Here is a 19,916-nt window from a genome sequence, read left to right as displayed (position 1 = left end):
AGAACCCAAGAGCCCGTCCCGGACGTGGTGGAGGGGCATTAGAGTGCCTGGGGATTAGTGGTCATCAGCTGGCCTGGTGGTGGGACGTGATCCGGACCCGCCTCACGGGTGGGCTAGTGTGAGCCTGGGGTCCCTACACATGGAGGACATAGGCTGAGGCAGACGGCCGTGTTGGTGCTTCTCTGGAAGAGGGGGTCCTGAGTCACCAAGGGCGGCATGGGGGTGAAATGCAGGCCCGCCCACCCCACGCGGCTTAGGGCTCACTCCGGGGAAGCTTGCGCTGACCCGGCTTTAATACCCACTCCCCTTAGGCGGGCAGCATGACCAGCCCCGTTTACCCAGTCCGAGGGCCCCAGCGCTGTGCTGGCCTCCAGCGGGGCCGTGTCTGCGGGCCTCCTTCAGCACCACGGACAGCTCTCGCCTGCCTGGGGCTGGGCGCAGAGGGATGTGCTCCCAGCGCGAGGCGGAAGACAGGCAGGGTCTCCGGAAGCCCAGCTGTGTGTCCAGGGCCCCTCAGGACTGTCCCCGGCTAGTGCGGGAGGGCCAGAGCGCAGGGGGGCGGGTGGAGGCGAGCGGGCCCTGGAAAGGGCAGGTCTTGTCTGAGGCTGCTGGGAGCAGGGCTTGGTGCAGGGAGGGACCCACGCTCGGGGAGGAGGCTGGCCTTCCTCCCCTGGAGAGAATGGAGACCTGCATGATGATCAGCCTTCCCTTCTCTCCTTGACTTGAAAGTCTCGGAAGAATAAAGGGCAGGGCTTCTGGGCTAAGCCTGCGAAGAGCCAGCCTCGCAGATAGCATGTCAGTGCTCCGGCTCCCCCGCCTTTGCGGGGGCGGCCCGTGCTTCTGGGATGATTCTCTCTGCACCAGGTGCCCTGAGGGCCGCATCACGCACACCCAGGACAGACCCTCCCCGGGGCCAGGGCTCGGGTACACAGCGATGCTTGCGTGGGGCCGGGCCTCCATCCCGGCCCTGCAGTGGCCCTGCCTCAGGCTGTCCATCCGGTGTGGGGTGCGGGTGGGCCTTCCCACACGCCCCTCCCACTACCACCGCCCGGGCCGTCGGGACCCCCGCCGTTCTGCCCGTGGACGCAGTGCACGGCCTCCCCGAGGGCCCCACGCAGGACCGCCAGCCTCAGGGCCCATGAGGCGGACAGCGGACTTGGCCCATTAGGAGAGGAGCGTGGACTGTGATGTGGGAGCTGGGCGGTGCCGTGAGCGGGTCCGGCGGGTGCGACAGCGTCAGGAACAACGACCACGGGTTGTCGGGGCTGAGCGCACATGTATTGGTGCTGCCCCGGCTGCGGCACAGGCAGGCCTCCCTGCCACCCCGGCCCCATGCTCAGCAGGCCCTGCTGCCCTGCGGCTTCGGGCGTCCGTCCTGTGGTGGGTTCCGCGTCTTCTCTCTGCACCGGGCGAGCAGCTGGCCCAGTGCCACCACCGGAACCCACAGGGTGGGCAGGAAGGACAGGAGTGCACAGGCGGCCAGCACCCAGCCGGGGTAGGGCTTCTCCTGCCGCGAGGGGAACCGCTCCTGCAGGACACGCGGCCTGACTGAGGGGGACGTCTGGGAAGCAGGCAGGTCGCCCCACGTGCGTTCCCTGCGTGGAGGAGGCTGGCCCTCAGCCACAGGGGCCGTGAGCGTGGGGGGCAGCCTCAGCCCATCTCCTCTATCGGAGCCCCCAGGGTGAGTGGTGGGAAAGGCATGGGCTCCCTGGCAGTGGACTCCTGGGCAACTGAAGTTTCGGGGACTTGGCCGCCCAAGCCACCCACGGGGTTAGGCTCCGACGGGCAGGCCGGGGACCTGGGGGTGTCGCGTTCTGGAGAGAGCTGCCCTGGACCACCCGAGGGGCCGCACGGTCCTGGGGCTGACCACTGGGCCCAGTCAGACTCCGTGCTCCCTCCGTGGCAGGAGCACCACCCGCCCGAGCTCAGGCCCCGCGCTGAGCCCCCAGAAGATGGCGCCATTCCTCCTATGCCCGCCTGGCCGTGTGGAGTGGCTGCTCTCTGGGGAGACTTTAGAGCCGGCTGCGTGCACACCCCGGAGGAGGGGCAGATCTGAGCTGGCAGATGGAAGGCAGGCTGGCGGAGCTCACGGGCTCAGCGCACAGCCTGGGGCCAAGAGCTGGCTCCAGAGTCCAGGCCACACCCCATGCTCTGGCTGGCTCGGTGGCGGAGTCCCACCCAAATCGGCCGGGTGTCTGCAGAGCCGGCCCCACAGCAGGTGGGGAGTGTGGCCTGAAGCCACATCCCCGGGAGAGGGGCTGCAGGGACCCGCAGGGTCACCAGAGTGTGGAACCTGTTCCTCTCTTGACACTGACCGAGGCCCTCGCCCAAGGTCAGCCCCAAGGTCAGCCCCAAGGTCAGAGGGAGTGTTCTGGAGAGAGCTGCCCTGGGCCATCCGAGGGGCCGCACAGTCCTGGGGCTGACCCCAGGGCACCGATGTCCACTGTGACTGTCCTCTGGGCGTGGCGGGGACTGGGGGGGGTCAGGCTGGGTCCTGGGCCCCTGGTCCATCCCCCCACCCAAAGGACTTACGTATTGGGGGTTCCAGGCCTTGTAGCCTGGCGGCGAGCTGGCCAGGAGGGCAACATAGGCCACGAAGATGGTCAGCAGCAGCAGGGGGCTCACGACCTTCCAGGTCACCCGCCAGTAGAAGCCAGGCCGCCTCCCGGTCATCCAGGCTATGTCATCACAGAGCCTGCTGCAGAGACGCCGAGCTTAGGCCGGCAGCCTCCGTCCTGTCGCCAGGCTGTGACCCACGGGACTGTCCCCGCCTCCACTCTGACCTCGGTCCCCGTCTTCCCGAGTGGCCCCTGGATGAGGCGGCCGCCTTGGGTTCTGGTGAAGACTCGCCCCACCCACAGGTCAATGGTGGGAAAGGCCCGAGGGGGCGGACCCAGCCCAGGGAGCGGCAGGACCTGTGGTCTGGCCCTGGTCGGGGAGCTCTGGCTTGGTGAGCGCAGGGAAGCCCCCACCAGCTGTCGGGGGGACGCGATGCCTGACCTGGGTCCCAGAACGGGGACAGCGGCCCAGGACACACAGCAGCCGCCGCACACACAGGAGGGAGTTTCTGCTGCTCAGGACCCCTCCCCGGGGCCGCCTGCCTGCCCACGCCCCTCCCAGCTCTCCTCCTCAGGGCGCCTGAGGGGCCCCTTCTGAGACCTCGTGGCCCCCCGAGTCCAGGGGCGCCCTGTCCCCCACACACTGCTGGCTCTGCCTCTTCCTCCCAGCGCTCTCAGGCGTGTCCCCCTGGGGACTAGCCCGCTGTCCCTCTGCCCACAGAGCAGCGTGGAGGCCAGCATTCAGGGCCTCCCAGGAGCCCTTAGAACACAAGGTCAGGGGTCACAACCTCTAGGGTCTCCATCTGGGCAGGGTGACAGGTGTGACAGGTGTGAGTGCAGGGGTGTGTGTGTGCATGCGTGAGTGTAGGTGTGAGTGACAGGTGTGACAGATGTGAGTGCAAGTGTGAGTGACAGGTGTGAGTGCAGGGGTGAGTGACAGGTGTGAGTGCAGGGGTGTGTGCATGTCTGAGTGACAGGTGTGACAGGTGTGAGTGTAGGTGTGAGTGACAGGAGTGACGTGTGAGTGCATGTGTGACAGGTGTGATAGATGTGAGTGCAGCTAAGAGAAGCAGGTGTGAGTGCGGTCGTGCCTCGGTCCTGGGTCGGCTGAGGGTGGTAGAATGTCGCTGGGCCTCCTCGCAGACCTCCAGGGGAGGTTGGCTCTTGATGCTTTGGGCAGGCCGTCCTGCCCTGGGGTCCACCTGTCCTCAGACACCAGGAGACCCGCACGTGGCTGGAGACCGCTCCTTAGTCACCGGCCTCCGCACAGTCAGGCGGTGGTGCCAGGCTGTGCCTGTGGACAGGTTCGCTGGGGGGACCCCAGGTGGCCTGTGTCACCCACCGCTGCCCAAGGCCCACGCGGGGACCGGGAGACGCCGGGAGCAGAGGGGCGGGCTGGGTGGCTGACTCACCGCTTCATCCCGTAAATGTAAACGACCCCGACCACCTCGAAGAACGCCAGAAGGATCAGGTTCAGGGCCGCGGCGTACTGGTCAAAGATCTCCAGCCAGTAGCTCCCCGACCGCAGCGTGAAGCAGGAGGATGTGAGGAAGCAGAGCAGGCAGGCCAGGCCTGCAGGCGACCCGTCAGGCGTTTCCAGTGGCCCCCGTGCTCCCGGCACCCCCCTGGAGGACACCCTCGGGGGCCGTGCGGGACGCAGTGCCCCGCCCGCCCTCCCTGACCTCCGGGGTCCGCCTCAGCTGCGGGGACCAGCCCTCGAGCCCCCGTGGGGGAGGCTCGTCTGACGTCTGGCGAGGAGGCCTGGCTGTGCGCTCACCTGTCAGCGCCTCCTTGGGGACCCTCCTGGGCATGACCCCCAGGTCCAGGAGCGGCGTGGTCATGCTTTCCATGTTCCCGAACATGGACGACAGGCCCAGGCTGTACAGCATCCCGAAGAAAAGCACGGCCCAGACCGGCGCGCCGGGCATGTGGAGCACGGCCTCCGTGAAGACGATGAAGGCCAGGCCCGTGCCCGAGGCACTCTGCAACACAGCGCACGTGGGCCAACATGCCCCCCCCGGGACACACGCGTGTGCCAGCATGCCCCCGGGACACACGCTTGTGCCAGCATGCCCCCGGGAGACACACGTGTCAGCATGCCCCCCCCGGGACACACGCGTGTGCCAGCATGCCCCCGGGACACACGCTTGTGCCAGCACGCCCGAGACACACGTGTGTGTACCAGCATGCCCCCGGGACACACACGTGTCAGCATGCCCCCCTGGGACACATGTGTGCCAGCATGCCCCAGGACACACGCGTGTGTCAGCATGTACCCCTGGGACACACATGTGTGCCAGCATGCCCCTGGGACACACACGTGTCAGCATGTCCCCCCAGGACACACGTGTGTACCAGCATGCCCCAGGACACACGCGTGTGCCAGCATGCCCCCCCGGGACACACGTGTGTATCAGCATGCCCCTGGACACATGCGTGTGTTAGCACGCCCCCTGAGACACACGCGTGTGCCAGCATGCCCCCGGGACACACACGTGTCAGCATGCCCCCCTGGGACACACGCATGTGTCAGCATGCCCCCCCGGGACACACGTGTGTATCAGCATGCCCCTGGGACACACACATGTGCCAACACGCCCCCCCGCCAGGACACACGTGTGCGCCAGCGCACACCCCCCCCACGCAGGGTCAGATGTGTGCACCCGCACGCCCCCTGCCAGGACACAGACGTGTGCCAGCACAGGCCACGCCAGGACGCACACCCACCCACAAGCTCCCTGCAGGACACAGACGTGTGCCAGCACAGGCCACGCCAGGACGCACACCCACCCACAAGCTCCCTGCAGGACACACGCGTGTGCCAGCACAGGCCACGCCAGGACGCACACCCACCCACAAGCTCCCTGCAGGACACACGCGTGTGCCAGCACAGGCCACGCCAGGACGCACACCCACCCACAAGCTCCCTGCAGGACACACGCGTGTGCCAGCACAGGCCACGCCAGGACGCACACCCACCCACAAGCTCCCTGCAGGACACACGCGTGTGCCAGCACAGGCCACGCCAGGACGCACACCCACCCACAAGCTCCCTGCAGGACACACGCGTGTGCCAGCACAGGCCACGCCAGGACGCACACCCACCCACAAGCTCCCTGCAGGACACACGCGTGTGCCAGCACAGGCCACGCCAGGACGCACACCCACCCACAAGCTCCCTGCAGGACACACGCGTGTGCCAGCACAGGCCACGCCAGGACGCACACCCACCCACAAGCTCCCTGCAGGACACACGCGTGTGCCAGCACAGGCCACGCCAGGACGCACACCCACCCACAAGCTCCCTGCAGGACACACGCGTGTGCCAGCACAGGCCACGCCAGGACGCACACCCACCCACAAGCTCCCTGCAGGACACACGCGTGTGCCAGCACAGGCCACGCCAGGACGCACACCCACCCACAAGCTCCCTGCAGGACACACGCGTGTGCCAGCACAGGCCACGCCAGGACGCACACCCACCCACAAGCTCCCTGCAGGACACACGCGTGTGCCAGCACAGGCCACGCCAGGACGCACACCCACCCACAAGCTCCCTGCAGGACACACGCGTGTGCCAGCACAGGCCACGCCAGGACGCACACCCACCCACAAGCCCCCTGCAGGACACACGCGTGTGCCAGCACAGGCCACGCCAGGACGCACACCCACCCACAAGCCCCCTGCCAGGACACACGCGTGTGCCAGCACAGGCCACACCAGGACGCACACCCACCCACAAGCTCCCTGCAGGACACACGCGTGTGCCAGCACAGGCCACGCCAGGACGCACACCCACCCACAAGCTCCCTGCAGGACACACGCGTGTGCCAGCGCAGGCCACGCCAGGACGCACACCCACCCGCAAGCTCCCTGCAGGACACACGCGTGTGCCAGCACAGGCCACGCCAGGACGCACACCCACCCGCAAGCTCCCTGCAGGACACACGCGTGTGCCAGCACAGGCCACGCCAGGACGCACACCCACCCACAAGCTCCCTGCAGGACACACGCGTGTGCCAGCACAGGCCACGCCAGGACGCACACCCACCCGCAAGCTCCCTGCAGGACACACGCGTGTGCCAGCACAGGCCACGCCAGGACGCACACCCACCCGCAAGCTCCCTGCAGGACACACGCGTGTGCCAGCACAGGCCACGCCAGGACGCACACCCACCCACAAGCTCCCTGCAGGACACACGCGTGTGCCAGCACAGGCCACGCCAGGACGCACACCCACCCACAAGCTCCCTGCAGGACACAGACGTGTGCCAGCACAGGCCACGCCAGGACGCACACCCACCCACAAGCTCCCTGCAGGACACAGACGTGTGCCAGCACAGGCCACGCCAGGACGCACACCCACCCACAAGCCCCCTGCCAGGACAGAGACGTGTGCCAGCACAGGCCACGCCAGGACGCACACCCACCCGCAAGCCCCCTGCAGGACACACGCGTGTGCCAGCACAGGCCACGCCAGGACGCACACCCACCCACAAGCTCCCTGCCAGGACACAGACGTGTGCCAGCACAGGCCACGCCAGGACGCACACCCACCCGCAAGCTCCCTGCAGGACACAGACGTGTGCCAGCACAGGCCACGCCAGGACGCACACCCACCCACAAGCTCCCTGCAGGACACACGCGTGTGCCAGCACAGGCCACGCCAGGACGCACACCCACCCACAAGCTCCCTGCAGGACACACGCGTGTGCCAGCACAGGCCACGCCAGGACGCACACCCACCCACAAGCTCCCTGCAGGACACACGCGTGTGCCAGCACAGGCCACGCCAGGACGCACACCCACCCACAAGCTCCCTGCAGGACACACGCGTGTGCCAGCACAGGCCACGCCAGGACGCACACCCACCCACAAGCTCCCTGCAGGACACACGCGTGTGCCAGCACAGGCCACGCCAGGACGCACACCCACCCACAAGCTCCCTGCAGGACACACGCGTGTGCCAGCACAGGCCACGCCAGGACGCACACCCACCCACAAGCTCCCTGCAGGACACACGCGTGTGCCAGCACAGGCCACGCCAGGACGCACACCCACCCGCAAGCTCCCTGCAGGAAGGCCAGGGCGCCCTCCTCGGTGAGGCTGAGGTGGCCCCGCCTCATCCGGGCCGTGTTACCACAAACTGCGGGTGCACCTCCTTGGGAGGGGCCCTGTCCCCTAAATCACCCGCGGCGGGGCACGCGCCCCCGGCCCGGGGCTCAGGAGCCCATCTGACAGCTGCCTGCAGGGGCCTGCCCGCCCCCAGCCACTGTCCCTGCCCCATGTCAGCCGGCTGAGGCCTGGCTCCCCTCTCTGGGCTCTGGGCAGCCCCAAGGCCCGCTCTCCCCGCCCGGACCCCGCCTGCAGAGCAGGGCCTGTCAGAGGCGCTGTGTTTAGGCCACGGGGCCCACCCCGGCCCCGGGTCAACGCCTGCTGCCACCCGCGGCCCCGCCGCGGCCCCTGCGTACCTTGTCCAGGAAGTCCTCCAGGCGGCAGACCTCCAGGGGAAGCCCGGCCACCCGCGCCGGCTGCGAGGCATTCAGACGCGCCAGGGCCGCCGCGTAGTCGTCCCTGGAGACGCTCTGCTCCGGCAGGTCGAAGGCGTTGATGAGGCGGAGGATGTTTCTGCGGGGGCGGGGAGGCGGGTGAGCGGACCCCGGAGGGGCGGGCTGGGGGAGGGCCGGGGCCCCCTGCACACGTGGGGGACGCAGGCTACCCCCGGGCCGGGGTGCGAACGGGCCACACGGCCTCGGCCCCCGCCTGCGGGCTCGGACCACCCCGGCGGGTGGGTCCCCAGCTCCTCACACCACGTCCGTCTCAGGGCTCACGGCTCAGACGCCGCGGGGGCGTCTGTGTTGGCAGATCCTGCTTGCCGAGTCCCACAGCCTTTTGCAGAGGTGTCTGGGGTGGCCAACGCGCCCGTTCCTGCCAGGCCCCTCGGACGCCCTGCCCCCAGGCCGTGGACAAGCCTCTCAGAGGCTGCCCGGGGCCGTGGCTTTCTCCGTGTGTGTGCATTCCGTCTGTGATTTTGCGGTGTCAGGGCTGTTTAGTGACCCCGCTGCAGCGGAGAAGACGGTGACGCCGCCCGAGGTGCGGCCGCGCGGGAGCCCGGCGCTGTCTGGTCTGCGGTTTTGTTCGCTGGGCATCTGGGGGGAGCGGCAGGAAGAGCTGGCCTGCGGGGCGCTCACTGCTCCCCGGGCACGGCCACTGCGGTCTCTCGGGGTCCTTGAGCCGCACACGTGCTCCCTGTGACGGGTGCGGGCAGCTTCCCTTCCTCCCCTGCGTGGCCAGGGGTTCATGTCAGGCACCCCCCTGTGGCCTGCCGACACTGCCGACGAGGCCATCGTCCACGAGCTGCCCTGGACATCCAGCCGCACGCGGAGGGCGGGCTTGTGCCCCTCTGGGGGTCTCGCCCGGGAACCCGCGTCAGGAGGCCTCCGGGCCATCAGTCCCACGCAGTGACTTCCCCTGTGGGGCCATCCTCACTGGGCCGGCTCCTGGACTGTGGTGAGAAATGACTGCAGCCTGGGCAACCGGAAGCCGCAGGACGTGTGACCTCCTAGCTCTGGAGCAGGGCGTCCAAGACGAGGCGTGGGCACGGCTGCGGTCCCCCCAGAGGGCCCAGGGGAGGGCCCGGGTGTGCCTGCGCTTGTGGCCACCTCCCCGCAACCCCCGCATCCTCCTCCGTGTCTGCGTGCGCCCCCCTCTCCCAACAGGACACCGGCCGTCGGAAGCGGGCCCACCCTGTCCACAACTCCCTCATCGGAACCGGACTTCTGGCCAAGACCCGACCTCCAGCTCAGGTCCTGCCCCCCGTTCCAGGCGGACCCCCCCCACCCTAACTCCTCAGCGCCCGAGGGCCCCACTCACCGGTCCAGGCACTGCCCGTGGTCGCTGGCCGCCTTGAACCCCAAGACAGAGAAGACGGCGATGGACGCGTAGAGGGACGTCATGCTGTTCACCAGCGCCACGCTCACCGCATCCCTCCTGCAGTTGTTTCTGTGCAGACGTGCGCGGCCTTAGGGCCCCGGGGCAGGACGCCTGGGGCGGGGCTCGGCCTGGTCTCAGAGCCCTCCCCGGGACCCCAGCTCAAGGCTGCTGCTGGCGCCAACACTCAGGGCCCGTCTCCCCTGGGGCCCTGGGGCGGGAGCGAGCTGGGGGCCCTGGGTGTGGGTGCGTGGCCTCCAGATGAGGAACGGATGTGCAGCAGCCGAGGCAGAGCGCAGCAGGAGCGACCACTGGGGGCCCCCGCGCCCCCGCCCCCTCTGCTCCCCCCTCGATGCCCCCACGGGCCCACGCGGAGCCTGCTTTGTTTGCATCATCGCTCACGCCATGTGCTTTATGACCCACGGTCATGCTCGGGCGTCGTAAGGAGGCGGACACCCGGGCGTCTATTTTAAGTGCCCGGGCGGCTGACACAGGCTGTATTTCTGCTTTTATGGCCGTGTGTCGCACGGGCAGCCCCCGGTTATGGCCTTGCTCCTGGCTTTGATGACCCCAGTTCCCTTCCGGCAAGCTGCTTCAGAGGGCCACAGCCTCCCAACCCTCGGGGTGACTCAGTGACTGCCGGAACCCCGAGCGCTTGGGCTTATCAGCAGCTCAGGCGGGTTGACCCCGCGTTCCAGGAAGGATGTCACGGCAAGCTGCTCAGCGTGGCCTCAGCAGCGCGGCCCCCGGCCCCGCCCCAGCCTACCTGGGCTGGTTGTAGCTGGCGAAAGCGATGTGTCCTCCAAAGGCCAGGGACAGGGAGAAGAATATTTGGGTGGCCGCGTCCAGCCACACCCGGGGGTTCTGCAGGACCTGCATCTGGAGGGGGACAGGGACCCATGGTCCGCAGTCAGGCCCCCAGCCTGGTGCCTCCTGGTCCAGACAATGCCCTCATCAGGACTCTCCCACGAGCCGTGTGCCCACTCAGGCCCCGAGACAGCTTGGGACCACGCGTGAGGAGCGCATGGGATGACACGGCCAGTTCGGGCTCCCTGCTTTTGATGCGGAAAGACCCCCAGGCCCCATCCACAGGAGGACGGCCCTCTCAGGGCTGGGAGTCAGATCCAAGGGGTGGCTCAGCTCCCTGCAGGCTGCGGGCTGGCGGGGCCCCCTGCACACAGGGCCTGTGTTCCCACTGCAGGACCCACAGACTTGTCCACGTGCCCACCAGGGGGCCCAGCCTGGGAGATGGGGGACTGAGCCGTGCGGCCCCTGGGGCTCCAGACACCGCGGAATGGCCCCGTGGCTCCTCTCGTGGTGGGCTCATGTTCCTGGACAAGCCCCTCAGAAATGTGGGGCCTGGGACCCTGGCGGGGCATCGAGGTCCCCTGCACCCCCATTTCACGCAGCCCCCGCCTCCCAGACCACACGCTCCTCTGCCCCCTGCCCTCCAAACGTGGCCCCTGAGATGCCGGGCCACCCCTCCTTGTGGCCATCTCTGCTCCCGTGGCTGAGGGTGGCACGGGCCAGGCTGGGGGGCCCGGCTTATTTGTTGCCTGAGCCTGGGTCTGGCCGCGGTGGGGAGCTTGGGTGTGGGCCCACTTACGTCAGGGGTGAAGAGGTAGGTCAGTCCTTCCATCGCCCCGGGCAGCGTGAGCCCTCTGACCAGGAAGACGGTGAGGACCAGGTAAGGGAACAGGGCCGTGAAATAAATTGCCTGGAAAAGGCCGGTCATTAGCCTTACCTGCCTGCACTCCTGAGACGGCGGGGCGAGGGAGAGGCCTCGGGCCACTGCCGGGTCCTGGGGTCTGATTGGAGAAGGCGGGCTGCGGGCTCCGGTCACGCTCGGGGGCTTGGGCTGCCCTGACGCTCACGTGCGGGTTCTGCCGAGGTGGGCAGTGGCCTCCCTCTGGCCCACAGGCCCCTCCTCCTACCCTGAGGCCCCAGCGGGCCTCTTCGTGGGGTCCGGGGGCCGCACACCTGCCCACACGCTCTCCCCCAGCAGGACCAGTCCCCACTTCTCTCAGGGCTGGGGAGGGGTCTACACACACGGCATCTGAGAAAATAAATCGGCAAACGGGCACCCTTCCCTCCTCAGCCCCAGACCCCAAACGCAGACACGGGGGGCCGCCCGGGGCATCTTCAGGGACGTTTGTGTAGGACTCTTCGGGTTTCTCACTGGCTGGTTGGGTCTGAAATTCCAATCCCCTCGAGTGTGGAGCCCCTCACCTGAGAGTAATTATCACCCTCACACGTTAACCGAAACAAAGTACAGGCGCTCACACACACTCAGACCCGCAAACCTCCACAACCGGCGTCGGGAGGCCCCGCAGAAAGGCGTAGAGTGTGGTCACAGTCGCTGAAGGACAAATACAAATACTGGACTTACCCAAGCCCGGGAGGAGGAGAGGCGGGAAGGGCTGTGCTGGGTGGTTTGAAAGGCAAACTCGGGAGGTGCAGAGTCAGGCTCCCCTGGCCCTTTCTGCGTGGAAACTAGCTGACTTTAGATATTTTTTTATCATTGCCTCAGTCTCTTTAAAAGATAATGCAGTGTTTAAAACAAAAGTGCTGAGAATGCGGGCGTTCCCGGGTTAGGATTCACCTCTCCCTCTGCCGGGGCCTGAGTTCAGTCCCTGATTGGGACCTAAGATCGCACAAGCTGAGTGGTGTGGCAAAAAAAAAAAAACATGCTGAGACTGCGCTTGCTGTTTATGACGCTGTAGTAAAAGGTATGATGATGGCGTGGTCACTGAGGGGAGAAGGGTGCTGCCGAGGGCTTCCTCTGCGGGCTGGTGCCGCGTTGCTAGGAGACAGCGTGCGCTGCAGCCCCAGATCCAACCACCCAGCAAAGGACACGGAGCGGCATCAAAATACAGCAGAAAAAGCGAAACGGGAGCAAAGAGCAGAAAATAAATACAAGGTGACAGGCTTCCCCCAGCCAAATCAATAGCGCATTCAGTGTAAATGCTCTAACAACCCCAAAGAAAAAAGCGGATCATCAGACTGGATAAAAACGCAAGACCCAACTGCATGCTGTCTACAAGAATCACACTTGAAGCACAAAGACCCAAGCAGACGAAAAGAAAAGTAGCTGGGAAAAAAAACCACATTAATTTAGTCAAAGAAGCTGGAACGGCTGTTCCAACATCACAGTGGACTTCAGAGCAGACTTGCCAAGCGGAGGAGGTTCACCTCACGGTTGAGAGGAGCCCAGCTCTCCAGGGACACGGACAGAACCCTGAACCCCAGAGGCCGAGGAGAAGGAAGTGGGGAGGGGCCCTCGGGGGCCGGGGGGTGGGGGGCGGGCCCGGGCGCTCACCTTGCCGGTGGTCTCGATGCCCCTGATGACGCATAGGTACACGACGGCCCAGGAGGCCGCCAGGCAGAGCAGCAGCCGCCACTGGACCGGGCCGCTGTCGCTGATGTCGGCCGAGACGTTCAGGGTCCGCCGGTACCAGAAGTAGCTCACGGGGCTGCTGTCCCGGCACTCCTGCACGAGCCCTGGGGCCGGGAGGGCCCGCACGGTTGGGCCGTGGGCCGCGGGGACCCAGCAGGACCCCGCCACCCCGGGAGCGGGCCCGGGGGCTGGCCGCCGGGGGCCTCTGCGGCTGCCCGACTTGTCCGGCAGGTGCCAAGCACGAGCTGGCACAGGGGGCCCTCGGGGACAGACGCCCACCCGGGGTCCCGAGCACACTCGAAAACCGTGAGTGCGCCCCACACCTGAGGTCCCCGCAGAGGGACACACCCTGGGCTGGCGGGGGCCCCTGAAGACCTAATTCAGGGGGATGAGCGGCCGACCCGCACGCTTGTCGTTGCCAGGTGTGTGAACGTCTGCGGGGGCCTGGGTGTTACTCGGTGTGGGCATGGGGCGCCCGGGGCCCGGGGTCCCACCGCAAACGGGCAGCCACGGGGTAGCAGGACCCAGCTCCAGGGAAGCGGCCGCGCTGGGCTCCCGCCCGACAGCGTACCTGTGCGGTTGAGGTCGGGCGGGCAGGCGCCCCAGGGCAGCGGGTGCTGGAAGGAGTTGAGGAGGTACCAGAGCACCCAGGCCAGGATCGCGTTGTAGTACAGGCTGACCAGGAAGGACACGGTGAAGCAGCCCAGCCCTGCGGGCCCCGGCCACCGTCAGCGCCTCCCTCGGCTGCCCGACGGACCCCCTCGCGCACAGCCCAGGTCTGCCCCCTGCGTCGGCCCCGAGGGCCCTGCTGCCTGCCTGCTGGCCGGCACCCGGCTGCATCGCCCGCGGGCCATCCTCGTTCTCCGGCCGGGCGGCGCCCTCCTGGCTGGGCCTCAGTGGTCCACCCCCAGCCTCAGCCTGCTTCCAGCGGGGCCTTCGGACAGCCCAAAGCCGCCAGGCGTGGCACAGGCCTGCACGGCGACGCTGGGACCCTCTGCGGCAGGGCCCACCTCACGGGCACGCGGGGAACCGGCTCTGCCCTCTGCCCAGTCTCCCCAGGTGCCGTGAGGTCCCGGGTCACGTGCGCTCAGGGCCCCGTGTGCACGGACTGGGCAACATGGGTCAGTCTGCTGCTGACCACCTCTGGGGTGGACCCCTGGCTCCACCATCACGCCTGACTCCTCCCTCGGGGACCTGCGTGTCCGGGACCCCTGCACCTTCCCGACTGGGCCCCTCCAGGTTCTGAACCACCAGGCGTGCACTGGCGTGACGAGCGAACACCCAGCAAACACGCGTGGCACGTGTAGACGCAGCCCCCGCTACCGAGCAGCTGCAGGTGGGGTCACGGGGGGCACCTACCCACGCCGCCCAGGTAGGGCGAGATGGCCGTCCACACCCCGATGCTGCCCCTGCGCAGGCGCTGGCCGATGGCGAGCTCGATGTGGAACAGCGGGATGCCCTCGAAGGCCAGGGCGATGACATAGGGGATGAGGAAGGCGCCTGCAGACACGTGGCTGTCAGTGGGCTGTGCGCACGGCCCGGCCTCGGCGAGTGTGACGTGGGTGCTGGGAGTGGTGAGCAGAAGCTCTCGTGGCCGCCGAGGGAGACCATCCGACTTTGGGGGTCTGCTTGTGTTAAAGCCATGGCTCCCCACCCTCTGCGGCCGTGTGGGGTTCCCATTGACACGTGGGCTGAGCTGCTTTCTCACTGGGGCCCTGACACCCCTGGTTCCCGGGCTCCTGGGATGGGGAGCTGGTCTGCTCACAGCGGGGCCATGCAGGAGGGGTCACCAGAGGTCCCCCAAGCTGCACTCTGGGTTGGGGTCGGAAGCCCCTCCCAACCCTTCACCCTTGCCCGGACGCTGGGAGTGGACACAGCAGGTGGGCCTGGGTGCCGAGCCCCTCAGACAGAGCTGCCTCTTGGGAAGAACCCGAGGGCAGGCAGGCAGACATGGCGGCTCCCTTCTGCACCGCGAGCCCGCATGGACAGAGCGGGTCCCGGCAGGTGGCGGGGGGCCTGGTGTCCCTGAGCCCACAGGCCTGCTAGGGAGACGCGGGTCCCCGTGGCACGCTCCCGCACTGTCAGGAGGACTGAGTCCCCAGAAGTGGAATCGGCCCTGTGCGCGCCGTCGGCGTCTCAGCCGCACATCCCCTGTCCAGACCCGGGAAACCCGCCTGCTCTGGGCCTGCACGCGTGGCTGCTTCAGCGCTGCCCTGCTGAGCACGGCTGCTGCCCGCTCGCCGGGCCCAGTTGACCCCAGGGAGCAGCACAGACCCTCAGGCCCCGGCAACGGCAGGGCTACAGTGGGCACGGCTCTCCCCACTGTCCACGGGAAGCATGGGTTCAGCCTCCAAGAGCCACTCCCACGAACCAAGGCCCCGTGCTGGCTTTTTCTGTCACCGTCCGAAGTGTGGATGAGCGTCAGAGCCCTGGACAGAGCCAGTGGCCACGGAGCCCTTGGCCCACGTCAGCCCGACAGGACCCTCGGGTCAGCATGCGGGCAGACGGTGCGTCTCAGTATCTCCCAAGTAACAGCAAAAAGGCAAAGTGCGTCAAAGGAGAGAGTTAAATTCTGGAGGTACTCAGCCCAGGTGGAGGCCCCAGAGGCCCCAGGACAGCCTCCCAGGGGCGGGAGGGCCCCTGCAGGCAGGGCTTGCAGCGGGGGCTGTGGGCAGAGGTCACCGGGGACCCGGGGTCCAGCTCACAGATGGAGGCGCCCTCCCGAGCCACGCTCAGGCCCCCGGATGCACACCTTGCTCCGTGGCGAAGGCAGGCCTGGAACGGCCACACGCCCAGGGCCTGAGTCCCACACATTTGAGCCTCCATCCGGGAAGGGTGCAGCCTCCAGGCTGACTGACCCTTGGCCCCCTTCCCCCGTCTCTGCCTGGCCTGAGGGGGAGGCCCCAGCTGGATGAGGTCCAGGCGGAGGCTTCAGGGGCTGGCTGAGGGCAGTGTGAGAGGGTATGGCCCAAGGAGAGGTCAGGGGAGTGGGGGAGGGACGGGGGGATGGACAGGGAGGGGAGGGGAGGGACGGGGGGATGGACAGGAGGCATTTCTGTGACCCAGTGCAGAGCAGCATCCACCCTGAGCATCAGTCTCATTTCAGCCCCATCACGACTGCCGCACGGACGGGGACCCAGGCCACGGACCTGACTGGGGTGCTGAGGGACCGGCTCGGGGGGCTCTGAGTCTGGGGGGGGCGCCCGCCCCCTCACGCTGACTCCGGGAGGAGCCGGTGGGGGCGGCACAGGGCAGGCGTGTTTCTGTCGGACTGGAAGGCAGGAGGAGAGCTGGTCCACCCGGGCGTGGACCCCGCGCTGGGGTCCCGAATCTGGGACACCACGCTGAACTGAGAGAGGAGTGTCTGGTCCTGTCCTGGCTGGGCCTCCAAGCTCCCTCAGCATACTGGGGGGTCGGGCAAGGGGTGCAGAGTGTTGACGCCCTTCAACCTCACCCGGTTGACCCCGCAGGCTGGGAGCTGGAGGGGCAGGGTGACCCCACGCCTGGGACTCCCAGCCCCGCCCTCCCCCAGCAGCAGACTGAGAGTCACCAGCCTGCGGCCCAGGGTCCCGTCAGGGTGCCTGCCTGGCGGAGGCACAGGAGGGGCCCTGCCCTCCTGCCCTGCCTCTGCATCACTCCCAGGCGGCGTTCCTGGGTTGCACCCTTCATGAAAAACCTATAGTCCTGAGTGTTTTCCTGAGTCAGTCCAGTGAGCCTTTCCAGCAAATCGCTGAGTCTTAAGAGGGGCTGTGGGGCCCCTTGAATTTGTAGCCAAATCGGAAGAAGCCACGGTGACCTGGGGACCTGCTACTCCAGATTGGCATCTGAGGTGGGGGGGGGGGTGCATCTTGTGGGGCTGCCCTTAACCTCTGCGGGCAGAGTGGGGTTAAGTCCTGGGGCACCCAGTCGGTGTCCACTGCGAACCGGAGGCCTGGTCACTGTGGGGAAAGCCTAGCACGTTCGGTGCTTCGGCCCTGAGAGCTGAAGGGCCACTGCAGAGCCGGCGGCAAGGAGCCCACAGTCATCAGACGGCCGGCCGCCACCCACCTGCGGCGGGTCTGCGCCGGACACCCCGCCAGACACCCTGCCGGACACCAGGCCGGACACCCCGCCGGAAACCCTGCCAGACAGCAGGCCAGAGGACACCCCGCTGGACACCAGGCCGGATGCCAGGCCGGATGCCAGGCCAGACACCCTGCCAGACAGCAGGACGGACACCAGGCCCGACACCTGGCCGGACACCAGGCCGGCATGCCGCGGCTGCAGTCTGCGTGGAAGGGCGGCCGCAGCTTGGAGCAAGAGCCGCGAGGGCTCGCTCTGCTGGACGCCACACCAGTGTCCACAGGCCTGCAGGGCAGCGCAGGGATCGGGGCCTCTGCGGCTCCCTGGGGGGACCCCCGGCCACAGCCCGGGTCGGAGCCCTGCGGTCAGCGGCCAGGGTCAGCACCCGGCACAGTGCTTCTGCCTCCTCTGCTCGTCGCGGAGTGGAGTGTATGTGACGCCCCCGACGGCCCCGCGTCAACATCTGCTCAGCTCTGCGACGACGCTGCCTGCCTCCAGGATGTGGAGGCGCAGTCCTGATGTCGGGGAGTTGCTGGGTGAACCAGCGGATGCCCTGGCTGCCTGTCACCTCCCCCTCAGCTCGGGGGCGCCGGAGGTGGTCAAAGCAGACAGAGAGGGGCCTCTCGCCGTGTGAGAAGCTTGTTTTGTGGCATTTGCTCGACAGCTTCCAGCCCGGGAAAGCTGGATCCTGGATCCTACAGGCGTGTCTCAGAGCCCCAGGCACGGCGGGTGATGCCCGTGGCCTCGCTGTCTGGATGGAGGGAGAGAAGACCGCTCCAGCTGCTGTGGGCAGTGCTATGCTTGCAGATGGCGGAGCCCCGTGCGTGGAGGCTCGCCGAGGCCCTGACCTGACATGACGGGCATTGAGGGCTCCGGGAGCCCTGCTTCAGGTCCGCGCTGGCGTTCAGGAGAGCTCTGTGCTTTCCACGCCGCGGTCACAGAGGTGCGGCCGGGAGACCCGGGCCCAGGCGCCCGCCCCTCCCTGGACCTGCGGAGGTTCTGACGCCGGGGTAACCATTACAGGGGAATGTCTGTCCATTTATCTGCATGTTCAGACTTTCCCACGTGCCCCAGATCTTATCATCAGGAAAAAGAGACCTCAAGGACGCAGTGTCTGGATGACCAGGAACTTGGTGGGCGGTGCTCACGTGGGCTCTGCCGTCCATGCTGACCCCCTGCCCATCCATCTTGGCCGGACAACCGGCTTTCTCTGCCCTTGAAGGGGAAGGACCCCCTGCCAACATGCTGACCGGAACACGGGCTGAATCCTCACCACCTCGGCCTCCCCATCTCTGAGGTGGGAGACCAGAGCCGCTGTCCCGCAGGGGACACTAAACCCGCGCCTGCCTCGGCCGGGAGCTTTGCAAGCACTGGGGTGCGCGGGCCTCGGGGACGCCTCAGGTCAGACCCCACAGAGGGTGACTCTGCCCAGGAAGACCCCCACCCTGAGCCCGGGGACACAGCGAGCCACACCCCACATCTGTCCCCCGAGGGGAGCCATCCACCTGGTCTGCGCCTCTTGTCCCCAACACCAGGCGTGACACCGACAGCCGCAGGCCCTTGAGCGAGGTGCCCCGCCGAGTGGCTTTGGCTGCAGCCGCAGGCTTCATGCTGGAGCCTGGGCGCCCATCTCAGCTCCTCGTATGGCCGCGGCCCCCCAGCTGCCCTCTGGGGCCTGGTCAGTGAGGACACAGCGCCGGTGAGGGGGACCGGGCACCCTGATCCCCACGGAGCCTGGGCTGGCAGCCTACTGAGCAGCACCACAAACCTGATGCCAGCTGGGCCCTGCGGGACAGATCCCCGGGGTGGGAGTCCCCCACACCCCGCAGGCCGTGGTGAGGGGCTTATCTGGGGGGCTCACCTCCCCCGTACGTCTGGCACAGATACGGGAACCGCCAGAGGTTGCCCAGGCCCACGGCGAAGCCCACACAGCTCAGCAGGTACTGGAGCTTGTTGTCCCAGGCTGGCCGCGCCTCCCCGCCGCCCTCCGCCGGTGGAGCGGGCCCCGGGGCGCCTGCCATGCCTGCTGCGGCCTGGAGCCTCCGCGGCAGTGGGAAGCCGCGGCCTTCTGCCCCGCGGGCGTGCTTTTTCATGATTTAAAGGAGAACTAGTGGACCCGGTTAATTGGTAACAGCCCCTCCGACCGCGCAGCCCTCCTGACCCTGAGCCCTCCCCCGCTCGTTCCCGCCCGACGTCTGTGGCCACAACCACTGATGCAAGAACCTCAGGGGTTCCAAGGCAGGGGCCCATTTACCTGTTCCATAAACATTGTTCACTCTTAATAAACTTTCCGGAATAACAGTCGGCGCACGTGTGGCTGAGAGGAGCCGTTCAGAGCGCCCACGTGCCCCCACTCGACACCCTGCAGGCACCTACCAGCATCGCGGCTGACGCGGCAGACACGGCCGTCCCCGGAGGGGCTCCCGTCCCTCGTGTGGCCACACCCCCGACGACCTGCTTCTGCTGTCCCTCCCCATGGAGGGACGTTGTGTAAACAGTGTGAGCTGGTCTATAGGCCTCGGTCTCTGGAGACCCGCCTGGCAGGCGGTCGTATGGCCTGTGGGGCTCTGTGTCCACCACGCACTGACTGGGGTGGCCGTGAGGAAGAGCTTCAATGAACATCTGCAACGGGATTGCGTGTGGACGTGGGCGAATGCCCGAGTAGGACTGCCAGGCCAGGCGCCATATCTACTTTTAAGCCACAGTTATTTTCCAAAGATGTCCAGACCTCTCAGATGGTCTGAATGTGACCTTTCCATCTGGCTTCCAGTGCTCCCCTTCCATCTGACTCCTGGTGCTCCCCTTCCATCTCGCTCTCGGTGCTCCCCTTCCATCTGACTCCTGGTGCTCCCCCTCCAGCTGGCTCCCGGTGCTCCTCTGCAGAGGATGTCCAGATGACTTCCAGAAGACCACCCCTCCCTTAGCATCCACCAGCCCCTAGCCCAGGAATCCTCGCCGCTGTGAGCTCA

The 19,916-nt window shown here is 67.4% G+C and overlaps 1 protein-coding gene across 3 annotated transcripts; it reads right to left on the bottom strand.

Moving 5' to 3' along the window:
• Window positions 1-867: 867 nt before the first annotated feature.
• SLC6A18 (solute carrier family 6 member 18) lies at window positions 868-19,003 on the bottom strand. Of its 3 annotated transcripts, none has more exons than XM_065905487.1 (12): window positions 18,809-19,003; window positions 14,245-14,385; window positions 13,457-13,594; window positions 12,808-12,989; window positions 11,095-11,205; window positions 10,255-10,367; window positions 9,432-9,560; window positions 8,030-8,186; window positions 4,336-4,540; window positions 3,971-4,130; window positions 2,533-2,695; window positions 868-1,595 (listed from the first exon to the last, which is right to left on the bottom strand). In XM_065905487.1, the coding sequence occupies exons 1-12, from the start codon at window positions 18,966-18,968 to the stop codon at window positions 984-986; spliced, it is 2,271 nt and encodes a 756-aa protein (XP_065761559.1). In that variant the 5' UTR covers window positions 18,969-19,003; the 3' UTR covers window positions 868-983. The 3 variants fall into 3 exon arrangements, with proteins under 3 accessions (XP_065761559.1, XP_065761561.1, XP_065761560.1); XM_065905488.1 differs by having other exon boundaries at window positions 1,242-1,528; XM_065905489.1 differs by lacking the exons at window positions 11,095-11,205; window positions 12,808-12,989; window positions 13,457-13,594; window positions 14,245-14,385; window positions 18,809-19,003 and adding an exon at window positions 11,233-11,368.
• Between the last annotated feature and the right edge of the window lie 913 nt (window positions 19,004-19,916).

This window comes from Muntiacus reevesi, chromosome 14 (genome assembly GCF_963930625.1).
Source record: "Muntiacus reevesi chromosome 14, mMunRee1.1, whole genome shotgun sequence".
Classification (NCBI taxonomy): domain Eukaryota; kingdom Metazoa; phylum Chordata; class Mammalia; order Artiodactyla; family Cervidae; genus Muntiacus; species Muntiacus reevesi.
The sequence above is the reverse complement of the archived record's forward strand: the minus strand, read 5'-3'. Positions and strand labels throughout refer to the sequence as shown.